This window comes from Denticeps clupeoides, chromosome 3 (genome assembly GCF_900700375.1).
Source record: "Denticeps clupeoides chromosome 3, fDenClu1.1, whole genome shotgun sequence".
NCBI classification, from domain to species: domain Eukaryota; kingdom Metazoa; phylum Chordata; class Actinopteri; order Clupeiformes; family Denticipitidae; genus Denticeps; species Denticeps clupeoides.
In genome coordinates, this window is record NC_041709.1 from 6,234,665 (window position 1) to 6,252,740 (window position 18,076).

The 18,076-nt window shown below is 46.5% G+C and overlaps 1 protein-coding gene across 3 annotated transcripts in view; it reads left to right on the forward strand.

The window, feature by feature from the left end:
• The first annotated feature begins 358 nt into the window (after positions 1-358).
• slc12a2 (solute carrier family 12 member 2) overlaps positions 359-18,076 on the forward strand; it is a 44,750-nt gene continuing 27,032 nt past the window's right edge. For 2 of the 3 annotated variants that reach the window (XM_028971185.1, XM_028971186.1), the window contains exons 1-2: positions 359-1,362; positions 17,006-17,125. In XM_028971185.1, the coding sequence (XP_028827018.1) occupies positions 853-1,362; positions 17,006-17,125 (630 nt within the window). In that variant the 5' untranslated portion in view covers positions 359-852. Of the gene's footprint in view, positions 1,363-3,371; positions 3,385-17,005; positions 17,126-18,076 lie in introns of those variants that run through there. The other variant, XM_028971187.1, reaches the window with a different exon arrangement.

Consider the following 18,076-nt stretch of genomic DNA (forward strand, 5'->3'; position numbering starts at 1 on the left):
CGCTGACCTTTAGTTTTTAGCACATTTCTTGCCCAGTTTTTTTTTTTTTTTTTTTTTTTTTTTTTACAAAGACTCCCCGACAGTGTTGTTGCTGTTTAACCCATTTTTTCTATGCTGCACCTCATCGGTCCAGGATCACATTTCGCTGCAATGCACATGGCTGTGATGGCCATGAAGCTCTTCTTGACTCCACTCGACTTTCCACATTGATTCACAAAACACCATTATTCCACAGCGGGGGGGGGGGGATATCTTTTATTTCTGAGCCGAGCCGCCCCACCCGCCGTCAGCTTGGAGAAAGCACGCCGTCCCCCGTGCTCCGCTTTCGAACTGATGAGCCGAGTTCTCGCGAGATCTCGCCGACCGGGAACCCACGCCTACAGCGATGCCTGCTGCAGTGTGTGTGTATATAGCGGCAGCGAGGGACCCGCTGGAGTCTAGGCGGAGTTGCGGCAAGGTCGGGCGAGCATCCTCCGGTTCCGGGCGCCGAAATCCACCCACCCAGCCAGCCAGCGGACCCGCTTCGCCGAGCGAGGAGCGCCGCGGACCCGTCTTTAAGCGAGCCGGCAGCAGCATCCGAGGGAGCCGACCGTGGGCGCCTTTCCTCCCGCTGAGCGTGTCCAGCCGGCGCGCTAGCTGTTCTCCATTTGCCTCCGCATGTCTGTGGCGGCGCTGCCCGCGTAGACGGCAGAGCCGCGCTCCCCAGGGCATCCTTCGAAGGCGCAATTCCGAGCGGCTCTCCGGTACCGGGCTCCGGGGGCCGCCTGCTACTTCTGCGTGCGGCGACCTCGGTTCGGTGCAGTTGCCGCGAATATTTAGCCGCCGGCGGAAGCGCCCCTGGTGACGCCCGACATGTCAGACCCGACGCCGAACGCCGACTGCGAGCATCCCGCGCCAGAACCGGAGGGGCTGACCGTGGACTTCCTGGGTTCGGGACCGACGCCGAGCCAGAGCCGCTTCCAGGTGGACCTGGTGGCGGAGTCCGCCGGCGCCGCGGCCGGCGATGGGGACGAGAAGGCGGCCCCGTCCGGCGACAAAGCGCAGGAAGCGGAGGAAGCCAAGGGCAGGTTTCGGGTCGTGAACTTCGTGGACCCGAGCGGGGCCGTGAGCCCCGACGCTGCCCCCGCGGAGGGGCTGCAGAACGGCGACACGGTGATGAGCGAGACCAGCCTGCAGTCGTCCACCGGAGGCCAGCAGCACTACCACTACGACACCCACACTAACACCTACTACCTGCGGACGTTCGGCCACAACACCATCGACGCCGTGCCGAACATCGACTTTTACCGGCAGACCGCGGCGCCGCTGGGGGAGAAGCTGATCAGACCCACCCTGTCGGAGCTGCACGACGAGCTGGACAAGGTGAGACTGTCGCCAGGGCTTCGTCTAGTACGTAATAAACGCATGTGGTTGTGGCGCGCGCCTGTGTGTGTGTGTGTGTGTGTGTGTGTGTGTTGGATGGGGGGGCTGATGTCGCGCTCATGTGGCTGCGCCGCGCGCCGCGTGGACGCGGCCGGCAGGTCGGTCCGCATGACTTGCAGATCCGCGGCGGGAGGCGTATTCCGTAAATACATGTTCATGTATTTTTTATAAAACACATTACCTGCGGCACGAGTCTCTGTAGCGGAAAGTAACAAAGGAGGGAGAAAAAAAATATATATATATATTTAAAAAGAAGAAATTCTACGTCACGCTGCACGCGGAGACACGCCAGCCGTCACGCAACGTAATGAAGCACCGCGCGGAATCTCTCGAATGAATCGTGCGTGTCCGCTACCCCGTGCAATCACGATGCTCCGTTTCTTTCTTTCTTTCTGTTTTAAATTGCAGTTCCTGCCAGCGTCTTTACTTCTTATTACTCCAAACGGGGCGAGTTTAGGACGTTTAAAAACATATGGCGGGGGGTCATAAACGGGGCTCTCTCCCGAGCGTCAGGTGAAGGCCAGTCCTGCGTTAAATCCGCTGCCTTTTTGTAGGCGTGTTTCGGGGGAAAGGTGGCCGGTACATGTGCAGCCTCGCCTGTATGTTCCTTTATCGGACTGCAACACAGATTCCTGAGAGTGTTTGCCGCCCCTGAAAATCCCCCCCCCCCCCATGCCGTGGGATGGCCTCGGCAGGTAAGGAAGCGGACCCGTGATCGGAATCCCGGGCCGCCAAGGCGCCTGCCATGGCTGCCCACTGCTCACCAAGGGTGAAGGTTAAAAGCAGAGGACACATTACACTGCGTGCACCGGCCTCTGTGCTGTAGTGTCGCGTGTGACAACTAATCACATTGACTTCGCTTTCACTTACAACAACATGTTTTGGTTTCTCGTGTGATTGTCTACCCCAAAATCACGATTGCCTTCGAAATGGAATAGATAACTGTATAAACAAGAGCACCATACGATTCATTTTAAGACCGCAACCCTGTCTCATATTAGGTTTTAATCTATTTTATTTCACAAGAAACGTTTTTTTTTACGTTCTCCTGTAACTAATAGAGTTAAATGGAGGGTAAATTTCCAGGTATTATCAGTCCACGTTTCCCTGATCACATGTGTCTGTGGCATTTTTATCCCAGTGCACCTTCAATTCCAGTGGCCTCGTGCATACTTTTCCTCTGTCGTGGAGGATCTTGGAAGTCGAGTCTTGCTTTTTCGCCTCCACCATTAACTGCCCCGGGTTGGATGTTTTGACTGGTTCTTGTGCTTCGCTCCATGTTCTGGGGAGGCGGGGGTGACTCTCGCCATGTTGACATTCCAGGAGTGGTTGTGTCTTGAGGAGCAGAAGAAGAGAGGTGAGGAGATTCTTGTCAACGGAGGACTTTATTTATTTATTTATTTATTTATTTAAATGTTTTGTCCCGAATGTCCTTGTCCTCAATGTCCTCAATCCTGCTCTCCATTCACATGTCCATGGCTGCTCTCTTTCTTTTTCAAGAGTTTATCTTTTTTCTTTTGCTCACTAAACAGCTTATAAACCCTCGCCACTCGTTCTTTGAAAAGTTCACTTCTCCTCCTGCTCCTCTCCATTGATCTTATTTGCCGCCCTCGACAGAGTTGGCGGCCTGGACTGTCACGGCGACAGGAGGCGCAGCCGTCAGTCTGTCACGCTCTCACATGCTGTCTGCCGGCCTTTTTGTAGTAGGCAGCTGTCTGTAACCGAACCCTCACTGTAATCCTCGGTGTTTATTATGACTAAAAATATGGATGGAGCCTCCTTTCAATGCAGGCCGAGATCTGTCCAAGCCTTTTCTTTTGCTTACTGTGTGTGTGTGTGTGTGTGTGTGTGTGTGTGTGTGTGTTATTTTATTTATTTATTTTATCTGGGTCCTTTTTAAAGGACTCTCTCTTCAAATACACATTGAGCCACGTGAGCTGGAGATCCAAGGTTCCGTCACAGGTAGGGCTGTGTACTGGGAACCATTACACCACGGTGTGTTGCGATAGTCTACCGTTCACTGAAAATGTAAAAGCGGCGCCGACGTACAGCCGTATGTACGTCGGCGTTTTGTGTGTACAAAAATGTCTGCTACGTAAGATATCACAACGGAGTTGAACTGAGCTGGTCCAGCTCTGCGCGTGTTCATGTTGAATGCCTTGTCGCCAACACGGAGGCCACAAAAACGAATGAGGATTTGTGGCGTCTGACGTCAGGCGGAATAAAAACGGCTGCTCGACTGCCTGCCTGGCTGCGGCGGTGGCACTAGCCGGGGACGAGAGGCGCTGCGACATCGACCGGCCGGCAGGAAACCCTGACGGGGCAGATTTATTCTGCGTTGTGCAACCAGGCAGAAGCAGATCGGCCTGAAATATTGATGCCTTCCTCGCCGCCGCGGCCGCTACCACGCCGGCCGGTGGCGGTTAGCAGATCACCGTGCATGAAAATCCCAGCCGCTGTTCAACTGTCTGAGGGGCAGTTTTTTTACGTAGCTGTCTGACCCGTTCTTGTAACTAAGCCCAGTGCAACGTTAATGTCACCTGACCAAGGTCCCTGTCGGCTCTCCGGTGGGCCCCGCGTTAATGAGGGGGCCACCGTGCCACCAGGTCATTGTGGGAGGCTTACGTTTCCTTCGGACAATGAAAGGACCTTTTAATGGATTCCCAATGCCGGTGATGGGTGCGCTGCTATCCAGTGTCCAGCTTCTTGGTGAGTTCAGGTCCCCTTCAAGCGGGAATTTCAGTTGATGGAACTGTCATCAGTCATTGGTTGGCATGTGCTTTTAGAAATAATCAAATATGCGTTTTTGTTTTAATCTAATTGTCCCCTTCTAGTCTGAAGAAATTTGTATTGCTTATAACGTTATATCTATATTTTTATTTTATTTGAAATTAGGTTCATACACTCTTAATTGTAATTTTGTCCCTGCATTAACTAATAAAACTGAGCAATAGTTTTTTTCCAAAGTTTTTAAGTCCTCTTAATCACCCAAAAAGTTGTCTGCAGCAAGTGGTGCTTCATCATAAGACACCGAATACTGACGATTCTGGTCAACTTCGATCATTAAGGCCTCATCAACTGAGAGGAAAAAAAAAAAAAAACTATAAATCAATTAAACATACTGATAAATTTTTACATATTGTTTTAAAATCCCTCAATTCTTCTAGAGTTTATATTTATAATGTAGCTAGTCTCCTAGCGCCCGGTGCTCAGCATCTCCATGGCGATGACTGTCTCAGAGGTATAGTAGCTGTTGGGGTTGGGTATGAGTGCGCAAGTTTACGATTTTGTGTACGATTTTGCTCATAGGTTCAGTATTTAAATTATTTTTTTTTTTTATATTTCCGCATCCATGCAGCACGTTTATTTTTAATTTTTTCCTCCTCTTCTCCCCTCGGTGCTCATTGCAGTGCAACAGATTGTCCTTCCGATCTATGCAGCGCCTGTTGCCTGGTGGCCAGTGGCCGGTAGCTGAGACGTTTTACGAAGCGCACGTTACCTCTGTCGTGAGGAGGTCGTAGCTCGCCTGGTGTGCGGAGGCCATCACTCCGATTTCACTTGTGATGTGACAAAGGCCGTCTGCTGGCTGTCACCGAAGGCCACGTGCAGATTTAGAGCGGGCCTTTGGGACGTGCCACTGTCTTGTCATCACTGGTGACAGTTTACGCGTAACGTGGTTCCATTCGGGAACCTGCCTCCCATGCTGCTTAGCTTTCTTTAGACTCTTGTTAACATTTTCTTCGAATGTCTTTAATCCAACGTCACTCGGATTAAAGACCGATAAGGAAATTGGCCTCAGCTGAGAATTTACAGTCCTGGTTTTGGCGTGATGCTCCGTGTAAACATTGTTTTACACACACACACACACACACACACACACAGGAAGGGCTCTGTAGGCCGGGGAGCGCTGGCTATGGCCGCCACTGCGTGCTTCACTGTTTACGTTTTCACCTTCCTTAAGAGGGCTGCGAGGGAGAGACGGCGAGGGGCCGCGACCCTGGCCTTTCATTCGCGCGCCAGCGAACAGACGGGCCCTGTCCGTTTCCACGCCGGCCCGGTTTATGGCCCCCCCAATGCGGTTTCTGCCGGCCTTGTGACGCGCAGAGGGGTTAAATCAGGTTCATTTCCAGCGAGTCTGTCTCCCTGTCCCCTGTCTGGTGCCCAAGCTCGGCTGACTGGAGAGATCACACATGGAAGTAGCTGTGACGCCCCCCGCAGTGGCAACGACAATTACAGCCTGTTTTTGAGGTTGTGTGTGTGTGTGTGTGTGTGTGTGTGTGTGTGTGTGTGTGTGTGTGTGTGTGTGTGTGTGTGTGCGCACGTTTGCGCTCTTCGCACCGGAATGTCAGATAAGTTTGACCCCACTCTGCGGGGTTGTTTTTGAACCGCTGCAGCCGGACGGTGTCTGGATTGGAGGGAATAATTTGTGCTCTTTTTGCCATATACACTTTGTGATTTAAAAAAAAAAAAAAAAAAACAATAGTTATTTTGACTGATGTGCAGTATTTGACTTTCTTTCTGCAGTTATTGTTATTTACAGTATGTATGTAGCACCAACAAGAAATTTATCTCTCGTCCTCCAACCTTACAATGCCTACAATGGATAAATTCAATTTTCATTTACTACAAATTGCTAATGACGTCACAGACTTTTTTACCATCGATTTGTAAAGGGTTGTTGCTGAACGTATGGCAAAAAAAAAAAATCTTAGTTGCCATTTAATGCTATGGTGGTTCAGGTGGCACCTTGACCCTTCGGTTACCATTCAGAGTTTGTGTGTGTTTTGTTTGTGTTGGTGTGAAGAGAGGAGGAAGTGGTGTGAAGTGAAGACATTTACGGCATTTATCAGACGCCCTTATCCAGAGCGACTTACAGTCAGTAGTTACAGGGACAGTCCCCCCCTGGAGACACTCAGGGTTAAGTGTCTTGCTCAGGGACACAATGGTAGTAAGTGGGATTTGAACCTGGGTCTTCTGGTTCATAGGCGAGTGAGTTCCCCACTAGGCTACTAACACCCTATAGACAAGATAGACTTGAATCGTAACTCAACTGACCAGAACTTCTTTGTGTGTGTATTGTTTGCACTTCTGGCTAACTGATTATTACAATCGTGTCGTTTTGGAGTTTCTGCTCCTTTGTCCCATTAGCTATGTCCCTGACCCTAGACCAGGCACATAACAGTAGTTACAGGGACCGTCTCCCTGGAGACACTCAGGGTGCAGGGACACAACGGTAGTAAGTGGGGTTTGAACCTGTGACTTTGTGGTCTTGTCTTATTATTTTTGAGTGTGAATCTGACCGCTTCCAAAAATGAGCAGCATCCTTCGTTGTTTCCAAAAGAGAGTTTTGGGCGGGGGGCGTCCCCGGCCACTGGTGTGCTGGTCGAATTGAAACCGGCAGCACCGCGTTGCCGACGGCTTTCGCCATTGAATTGTTTTGAATTACAGTTTTGATCACGGCCGCGGAGCCGGTGACGAGTGAGCGCGCCGCAACAATGAGGGGCTTTGTTGCTTGCCGGGCCGGCCACGTTGGTAGCGAGGCCGCCGCCGCCGCCGCCACTATCCTGTTGCTGTTGCTCCACAAACACACATTTCTCCTCTTCGCATAGCGGAAGAAATTGTGTTCGTTTCTTCACAGCGGGGCTACAGTTGCGTTCTGGCACCTGAAGTAAGAACAGCTTGTTATTAAGCATGTTTCATCATATCATGTTTCTGGATGCAACTTTTTGTTTACTTTTGTAATAAACAGGATCCAATGAACGAGTCCAGTTCAGAATTAAAACACCCAGAGGTGACAAAAAAAAACCCATTTATTCACTAAGGTGACCTTGGGTTCTTTGGAGGTGTGTTTTAAAGTAAATGTTATTATGATTAATATTTTCGTGAAGTCATTTGTCACATGTGATGCACAGCACACGGTGCACACAGTGAAATTTGTCCTCTGCATTTAGCCCATCACCCTGAGTGAGCAGTGGGCAGCCATGACAGGTGCCCGGGGAGCAGTGTGTGGCTTTGCTCAGTGGCACCTCGGGTGGATCGGGATTCGAACCGGCAACCTTCTGATTACGGGGCCGCTCCCTTAACCGCTAGGCCACCACTGCCCCTAATAATAGTCGTGCTGTGTTCTGTGAAAATGCTATAGACGTCCTCCCAAACATCAGCTGACTGCACGTGTAACAATGATCTCGACATAAACACCGGGCTCTTTGATTGTCTATCTGCAGACCTGCTTCAGCTCATTTGTGGAACCCCCCCCCCAACCCGATTGGTTTTATTCGCACCCTCTTGGTACACTACTGGATGGTGCTAGCGCCTTTTTGTTTGAAGTTGCCGCGGCTCACCGGTTGCCGTGGGCACGGTGTCCTCTGTTCCACACTCTGTCGTTTCCCTCCTATCTCCGTTTTGTGTTGCTTCATGGGCGTTTTTGTGCAACCGGACGGATGCAGCGTGCCGCGACAGAAAGCCTCTCGTACCGCAGCGGTTTGGTGGGTGGAGTCACAATGCTACTGAAGATGATTGCAGGCGGTCACTCTGCGGTCTGCTAGCCCTTGGTGCAGTTTTTCTGCCGACCATGAGTACATGAGCTTTCCCCGTGTCTCGTAGGTGTCCACCTCATGGGCCGCTATGATGACATTTTGTAGAAAGGGCGGTAGTAGCCTAGTGGGTAGCACACTCACCTATGAACCAGAAGACCCGGGTTCGAATCCCGCTAACTACCATTGTGTCCCTGAGCAAGACACTTAACCCTAAGTGTCTCCAGGGGGGGACTGTCCCTGTAACTACTGATTGTAAGTCGCTCTGATAAATGCTGTAAATGTAGAGCAGTTGTCTGTGAGGTCTGAAAGTCGAGCTTCTTTCTGGACTTCTTTCTTTAGGGTAGAGACGCTTCATTCTGCATCCACAGAGCTTTGTCAATCTGTCAGACAAATTCACCTGGATGACTGAGAATCTTCACAGACACTTGTCTGTGATGCAAACATATAAAAGGGGACAAATTTCAGAATTTTACCAGAAGTCAGGATTTTTGAAGCACTGCTTTGTGATGTTTATCAAAAATGTTGTTGTCTAATTTATTTTGTTCCATCTCTTATGACCTCGGTTTGGAGAATAAATGTCTCCTCTGTGATCATGCATCCTGCCATTTAGAGTAACACAATTAAAAAACTTGTAAAGATGTTTCCCTGTGTGGAGCTTCAGTAATTTAACATGCACCGAAAGTCGGGACATCATACATCAACTGGCTGTGAGAAGCTGAACTAGTTCGAAGTGATTTTTCGTTTTTTTTTTTTTTTTTTCCCAGCTAATTCTCCGGTGAACCATGAATCATGCTGCTTTATTGATACGCTCTTTACCGAGGGCCTTTAGGGAGTGACCTCCAAAGTTACCTTCTCATCAGGGTTTTCTGAACAAAGTGCACTTGTCAAGTCACCCAGAACCCATAGTAGGACACGTTTAATTGCATTTTTAAAAAAACAAAAAAAAACAATGGTCTTATTATGAATGCAGATTTCAGGTTCAAGGTGAAACTTTATGAGGAGGCTGTGTGCAGGGGCCGATGCTGCCGGCCCCCCCACCACCCTAAAAAGGGCGAGCAAAGTGCCCATTTCCTGTTTAGGAACGGTACTCTGGATATTTAGAAAGGCACAAAAGCTGCCTGTTTTTTGCAGAGGCTGATTGGACTGCATGGTAGGAGGTGGTTGGGAGTCGCATGCGGTTCTTGAATTACTGCCATTTAATTGGAGAATTTGCTTGTGGATAACAAGCATTGCGTCAAACTTTTAAATGCCCAGTGAGCCAAGGGAGGGAAGGGCACATTACGGTTTTATTTTTTAAATGCTTTTAGACCCACAGTGACCAACACCCTTGTTTATTTCTCATTAAATTGATGGTTCATTTCTTAATTTTGTTTAATTCTGTGAAATGACACCCACTACAATCGATTATAATTCTTCTGTAGTTTTTTTTTTTTTTTTGAGTGAGAAAACAGGACACTTATGAGCATGGACGAGTCTGAATTACGTCGCAGCTTTGCCTGGGGGAATCTGGTGATGTGGTCCATGACTTCAGGCCTCTGTCCATGGCAGCAGGTCCCTTTTGAAGTCTGTTGAATCCTCAGAGTGGAAGAAGCTGCCAGCCAGCAGTCATGAGGATGACCTTTACTTCCACAGTATAGGGTAAAGTAGAAGGGAGGCACACTGCCATACACCTCTTCTTTCTTCTTAGTACAGTCAGTGCCTCCGGAGGCTTCTGGGCATCATTCTGTAAAGACAAAAACCAGTTACCCTTGAATTAAAAATTCAGTAGTTGTAATACAAGATTCATTTCAAACTGATACAACTTTTTTTGTTAGATCACGAACGTACCTGATTTAAGGGGATTCGGATAGCAGAAAGCTAGCAGAACAGGGAATAATATTCCATTAATGACTTTATTACTTGCATTACAGTATGAGGTGGAGGCCACAGCCAGTTTGGAGACCCTGTAGACTCCAGCCTTTAATCTCCCAGTTCCCCTTGACCTCTAGTAGGTCCTGTTTTCCCTCTGAGGACACATGGTAGTGTAAACTCATGAGCCACCGTGGCTGATCACATAGTGCCAGCTTCTTACCAGATGACTGGGGGATGCACGTCAACAAATGTCATTAATTCCCCGGCAAGGAGGCAGAAGAAGCAGCAGCACTTTGCTCATGGAGCATCTGGAAATAGCTCTTGAGATTAATGCACTTAAATCGAGGACTTGTTCAGGCCGTCTTTACTGCTAAGCAGATTGTAAAGGTTACGCCAAGCCACCGAGCTTCAGCCAACTCTGTTCCTGAACATTTCAGGACACACATTAATAATAAAAGATGATCGTAATGAGACACCCTGAGAGAAATAACATGGAGAAATAAGATCTTCATCTGTGCGTGTGTGAATATATTAAGAATTGTGATTTGCATATGCTGGCTCATCAACGTGTGCCCGGGTGTCTCTAATTCATAATGCATTCAGCTGTGGAATGACACTTGTCGGTCAATGAATCGTCCATCTAAACCTTCACACCAGTCTTCAGTGTGTCTTGTTTTTTTTGTTTTTTTTATTTTTATTTTTTTTTATTGTTACTGATGGGCCAGTAGAGATCAACTACTCAGCATTTGAAAGCTTTGAATTGGGCTTTAAGCGGCTGTATTATTGATCTGGTAATAATGACCTCTTCAGTCAGGGAAAGTGACCTGTCAGCGCTCATTTTAACCAAACTTCTTTTTCCATTAGAGAAACTGCATTAGATATAAAATTTTTCAGTTATTTAGCATTTTAATTATAATTAGAAAATTAACATATTGCATAAGAACAGAAGTTTTTGTAACTATGAGTGCTAAATTACTAACTTGTCAAATTAATTCACAAATTGTTGTATGATGTAAATATTTCACATTTCAGGGCTTTATTTGTAATGTCATCCTGTCTGTTTCAGATAAAGTAGCCTTTTCATAAGTAAATCTATTTTTGGGCACATTCCTTGGCTGGCCTCGTTGCCATTCCTGTTGGTTCTCATTATTTTGTTGGCCGCTTGGCCTAATCCACGTGTCCGATACCTGTATGAATGCGGGACAGAGGAGCAGCAGAGTAGAGTAATTAAACCGTAAACAGCAGACATGTTGTTCCGTAGCGAGCCCATCCGCCGAAGGTCTCGGCCCATCTTTTGGGGAAATTTGAGGTCCGTTAAGTAGGTGGTCTTTCCTCCTTTTGAAACCTGATTGGCTTCCGTGTGGGGCGGTCGACATGAAACTGTGATTATGTAGTGGTCGTGAAGCTGAGAGGAGAAGGCTTTTCACCCCCCCCACCCGTTTTTTAATATATTTATTTTTGGTCGTGTCCCTTGCCCAGCTGTTCAAGGCACTACCGCCAGAAAACCAGATTACGGCGATCTCCCTGGGCTCAGCATGTAAACAGGCGTTGGACCCACCATGTGTAAACTCTTTTCTGGGCGTGCCCCCCCCCCCCCCCCACCGACTCTTCTTGAGCCCGGTGTAAAATGTTTGCACATTTATACAATTAATGCTAGCTTTAAACAATTCAACTCCGGTAAGGAACAAATGGCCCTCATTATGGAGGCCTTAGTTTGGTAGATGCTGCAACATTTACATTTACAGCATTTATCAGACGCCCTTATCCAGAGCGACTTACAATCAGTATTTACAGGGACAGTCCCCCTGGAGCAACTTGGGGTTAAGTGTCTTGCTCAGGGACACAATGGTAGTAAGTGGGATTTGAACCTGGGTCTTCTGGTTCATAGGCGAGTGTGTTACCCACTAGGCTACTACCACCCAGGTAACATAAGTTCTTGAAAAAGACCTGTTGTAAAAGATCTGAAGAGGATGAATTATGCTTTTAGAATGTATTCATTTACATTTACAGCATTTATCAGACGCCCTTATCCAGAGCGACTTACAATCGGTAGTTACAGGGACAGTCCCACTGGAGCAATTTAGGGTCAAGTGTCTTGCTCAGGGACACAATGGTAGTAAGTGGGATTTGAACCTGGGTCATCTGGTTCATAGGCGAGTGTGTTACCCACTAGGCTACTACATTTACATTTACATTTACATTTACGGCATTTGGCAGACGCCCTTATCCAGAGCGACTTACAACGTGGATGGAGTTTAATATACCACCGCATATTAAACTCCATCTGTTTCAGATTTAAGATCACCATATACCAGAAATATTTTCATCAGGTTAAGTGTATAATTGATATATATATTTGATAAAAGTGCTTATAACAACAGAAATGGCAAGTGACGCTCTTTTGGGTGTTTGTAAGTGATCTATCTCTTCGGGAATTGGGCGTGAGAAGAATGAATGGGACAGGGCTGAAAAGCCAAGGAACAGAGCTCATTCTGTTTGGGGATGTATAATCGTTATGTAGCTCATGTTGTGGATGGAACAATTTTATTTCCCCAGTTGGATTCAACATCCATTTCGTGGTGATTATGATGGCGACTATGCTGTCTGGCGTGCATGTTGAGGTGTTGAAGTTTTGAGTGCTTGACATTGGTTTATGTAATTGACTCATTGGCAGATCTGCGGCTTGTTTTAGTCTGATTAATTATAGTTCTCCAGACGAGTCTGCGCAGGGTACTTTCCTGTAGTACTTTCTGCTTAGGGAGCATGAAGGCGTCTTTTTTTTTGTGGTGCGGTTTACATGAGGGCCACCTGTTCCGGAACCAAAGACATAGAATAGCGCAACGCACACAGACAAAGTGAAACACACAAAGCACCTCAAGCGGATCATGGCAGAAGGAAAATGAGACACAACCAACAACTGGACTACTCCACCTAGGAAGTGCTTGATGTCTCCTGTGTGGCCTTGTGCGCCATGATGCATGTAGAAAACCAATAGAATCAGTGCCCCGAGATCTACAACATGGTATTATCGTCTTACTAGGAGTTTACAAAACCACATATATATTTTCAGAACCTTGTTGCAAGTGCTGCGCATCCCACGTTTGGTCTGAAAGTGCCATAAAGATGCCAAACTGCTTTTTCTAAACCAATGGTGCAAAAAAAATTTTTACAATTAGGTGTGTATATTGGCAAGCGATACAATACATATCACAACATACGGGTCATGATACGTTTAAATCACGTTAAATTGTGATACTGCAGAATATCGCAATATGTACAGTTACGGAGCTGAAAAACGGAGTTGAAATACAAGATGCTGTGGTCTGTCTGTCATTTCACTCTGTCTAAAATGCCAAGCAGTAATTCAATCCATTGTGAAATCAGGATTATTTCTGACAATTGTGCCACCAAAATTTCTAATCATTGCAACCCTATTACTAGTGCTTACCCAGGCATTTTCTACCAACGTTGGTTGCGCGAGACCGTCCAGAATGGTGGGAGACTCCTGGTCTCCGGCCAAGGCGCTCTGGTTCACTTATGGCAAGGATTGAAATTAAACGGAACGGTTTGACTCATTTCCTGAATCCCAGGGCCTTGCCCCTCGCTGAGAGATCCTGCACTGTTTACGATCTGACCTAATGATGGCACGCTGTTGGTTCTTCACTCTCCAGCCCTTTCTCTTTTTTTTTTGTCTCTGAGCCCCCTTATCTTCTTTGTCTTTAAAAGAGTTAGAGGGCCATTAAACTTGGGTTCTTGGCCAACCTCTCTTGTTAGGCAGAAGTACAAGATGTTCCTTTCTCTGCCTCCCTCTGTTATCTGTTCACCTTCAGCTCTCCTTTGTCCTCTTGCTTGTACCTGTTCTAGTCATCACATGGTTTCCCCGGTCACCCGGCCCCCGGCTGAGGCTCTTTGGCTCAAAGGTGAAGTGTTGACGGGCCCTGAAGCCTGATGAAGCTTTTTTTTTTTTTTTCTTCTCATTTCCTACTCACGGTACCTTTCAATAGCTGTGTGTGTCGGTGCCAGGCCAGGGTGGTGGTGTTGAGTCATTGTAGGGGTGTAGGGGTGGGGGCTGAGAGTGCACAGTGACAGATGGCACAGGTGAAGCTGAGCCGCGTCTCCTTGGGCTCACATGCCAACCTCACCACGCGTTCATGTGGACGTCCCAGCATCATCATAACCAGATCAGCCTAACGCTGATCTGTTTTCTTACGTTTACCGAGCCATGGGGTGTGAAATTTAGTTCTTTTTTTTTTTTTTTTAAACTGCGGTGTTCAAAGTGGGGTGCTTGTTGTGGGACTGCTGTGTTAGTAGAAATCTGTAACAAAATGGCTGAAATTAGCATAGAAGCATCACACTTTATGCTGGAATAAGGCTTGCGACCGCAGCACAATTCAAGGTTCTTATCCCACACGAAACAGTATTTGGACCAAAAAAAAATCACAGAGGGGCATACATCTTCGGTTATTTTTCATGCAGCGTCTGAATGCTGCGGTCATTTGTCCAATCCAGGAAATGTTTTCTTATTAGTGGTGCTCCTGGTCTATTTGTGAAACCCTAGTTGTACCTGCTCCTTTGGGTGACCCCTTGAATGATGAAGGGGGGCAAGTATGCATCTGTCCTTTCTATAATTCATGCTTCCTGTTGTCCGTAATGAACACCACGTTAAGCAGACTTCGTCACGTTGCCCTCCACATGAAATTAGAGTGGAGTCCCATTGCATAGAGCGCAGATTAAAGAGTTGCTAAAGCTTTGCCAGAGTCTTTCATTTTGAGACACACACACACACACACACACACACACACACACACACACACTTAATTTGATCACAACTCCTGCTCTGTCTGCTTTTGTGTGGGCACACCAAATGAGATGATTGTGCCGTGACTGATGTGGTTTGGGTTTTTCTGATTGAGGCCTGGCTCATCAGACTAAAGAGGCTGCCATTTGCCTTGTTAGGAAGGGATGCGGTGCTGTGGCATTTCAACTTTGCTCTCTTTCCTTTCATAATGCCTTTAACAATGTGACTATTGATCCTGACTGAGGTCACTCACTTTGAAATTACTATAGATGGTGGTGGTGGTGGTGGGTGGGGCTCTCCAAATTCCCCCATCATCAATTACATTAAATAATCTGGGGTTGAGTGTAGGGGATGAATGACTGGCTCCAGTAGCACATGATCCCTTATCAGAGTTATTAGAACAACCCGTTTGGATGGGGAGATCGGTGATTATGGAGTGGCTTTGACTGCCGAAGGCACGTGTCCGGTGCTGTATCGGCCATCTAGCTCATAATATGACACAACCACCCCACAATAAGGCCAATCAATGTAGCGCCCCTCTCAAGGTCATCCATACATGCGATAAGAGCCTCCTGTCAGCACCATCTAATGCTGTCGGCCGCTGTAAACCCTAATGAGACTAGTTTTTGTCCTCATTTTTTCCCTGGCTCCTGGAGTCCCATGTTAAGGAGTCATTGTAGTTGCTTATCATTCAAGACAATCTCCAAATTTAAGTTTGGGATCAGTCCCATTCCTGCTTCCGTGTGTGGCTGCCATGTGCTTCACATCGACCTTTTTCAGAATGTCAATACAGACATCCACTCCCCAGGCCATCATTCGTTTTTTTTTTTTTTTTTTATATCTCTCCCCACGTTGACACCCCCCCCCTTCATTTGCGAACCCATGCATGTGCAGATATCATTGGGAACTGAATTGTTTCTTTGCCGCGGGACAGGAAGACTGGTTTGGTTAAGAGCCAGTTGTTGAGGAATCCTACTCTTGGGGGTTTATGTGTGTAGTCTTTGTGGGGATTTAAGAGACCGGATGCTGTAAACCGTACGGTGGGGGAGGGAGCGCCAGTTTTAAGGGGTCTGCCTGTGACTGGTGGCTGTCATTTCTGGAAGTGACAGATGGAAAGCCAGAGGCAGGGGTCCGGGGGGACTGGTGGGGGCTGCCACCGACGTCACAGCATTGTCTCTGCGCGGGAGGGAAGCTTCCTGTGTTTGACCTTCCATCGATACAAGGACGGGTAACCTCTGTTCACTAAGCACACACATACCACCACCCTCACACAAAGTTCTTCCCAGAACAATTTTTTAAAAAGTAAACCACAAGAAAGCAAATCTAAGGTCAAATCAGATCACAATAAAATCACAGGAAGTACATTTTTTACTAATCTTTTTATAGGTTCCCTTTCGTAAACATTTGCATCTTGATGCGTATCCTAAAATAATAAAAGATTTCTAGGCCTGCTGGCTTTTTTATTTATTTTATTTTATTATTTATTTATTTATTTATTTATTTATTTATTTATTCATGCTGCACGCCACACATAATGACAGCAAGACTAATCTATAACCACATTTGATGTCACCTATTTTATTATTACTTGTATATGGGCAGTTTTGCAAGCCATTTATTTTACTTTCTTGCTTGTTCTGCCTGAAATCTGCTTTTGAGTCCAATTTTGCTACCCAAGCCTGAAGTATTGAACCATTTGTGTTATATAATAGTAGCACATTGGCAGTTGTACCACTGTCACGTTGAGTTATTCATTTTTCTGTCCTTTGCCAAGTTGTCACCACTTGGCCCAATGATTTCTCACATGACGCGCTAACTGAATTCAAATAGCTTGCGTTAACATTTGGGGGTTTAATTGGTTGCTCAAGTGCGAGTTGATCTTTAGCCAGTTGGCTCATTCTGGTAAAAGAGTTGTTGGGCGTTCCATCATCTAAATGCTGTTTAGCCGTAAATCACAGACACCCCCCCCACCTGCCTTCTGGAGACATTTTCACATGTCTAACATTCTGTATCTGTGGCATGGGTTTGTTCAGCTATATATATATATATATATGTGTATGCATTAAAGGTAGCCTAGATAAGGTGACCTTGACACTGCACCACTTTTCTGAACCTGCTGTGTAGAACATTGCACCACTTTCATCTTTTGTGACGAATGCTTATTTATGTTTTGATAACATCACAACTTTACTCTATAGAAGCAGCAATTTTTTTTAACCTGCATTTAAATGTGGCGGCATTTGGTCTGCCCAGTTGCAAGAAACAATATCAGGTGTTGAGTGCATGATGAATAAAACATAAAGGTTCAGTCAGGTTTCCTTGCCTGGACCCCTGAAGACACTTAGTCCCACTTAGTTTCTCCAGTGGCTTATGTTTTTACAACTTGTGTCTCCTTCAGGAGCCATTTGAGGACGGCTTTGCTAATGGTGAAGATCTGACGCCTGCTGAGGAGGCCGCAGTCAAAGATTCAGGCGACTCTAAAGGAGTGGTGAAGTTCGGATGGATCAAAGGTGTGCTGGTGAGTCTGAAGGACCTTGAGCTGATTTTTGTACAGGTGAGGTGAGTGAAGCAGATCAGTACCTTCCACTGATTACCACCTACCCAGTTTGTAGTTCATTTAGGTGGACTCCCGTCTGAGAGCTTCCTGATCATACTAAACATAGCAATGTTTCCTGTTTCCCGTGACCGTTATTTCAACCATCAAGGTGAAGAAGAATTTATTTTCCTTACGCTATGCTCTCTTCATCCTGAGCTAACAGTGGTGTGAAGGTTTTAGAGGAAACTGTTTAACTCCTAAAGAGCACAGATTTTTGTCAACAACAAGCAGCTTATGCTAGTGTACAAGTTTTCTCGTCTTATTGATATTTGTGGGGGTTCCCAAATCACTCTGAACTCTGTTTTTGTTCTTCTTAGCCCATGCAAATGATAGACATTTTACTAATTGTTGGGATTTGGGGGGGGGGTGGTATTAAATATATATATATATATATATATTTCTGACATTTTGTCCTCATACTTGACATTGCTGTTACTGGGGAACATTTAGGAGAAAGAAAGTATTAGTTTGCACATCTTTATAAAGTAACAGAAATAACACATTTTTAATAATAAAAAAAAAAAAAGCTTTTGAATTATTCAACATTTTCTAAACATCGTAGTAAAGATCCCTGCTTTTTTTCCCCACTAACCAATTAGTTGTTGGCCAAGAGCTTTAATACACTTGTGGGAAGAATCCCACGTGACTTCCTCTTTGACCCCCTTTTCCTGTTCTGACTGTGAAGGTCTCTGGTGACCCTCTGCTAGTTGAGAATGGTGACTGTGTAACCGTCGCTCATGGAATATTTGGATAAGTGCTCTCCGCTTTGTTCAGCTCTGGGACCATTTCTGTGGAAATGGCAGGATACCCGCGGTTCCTTGTATATAAATCCCGGAGGAACCTGATGGATTAAGTGCACTGTACAGTACCCTT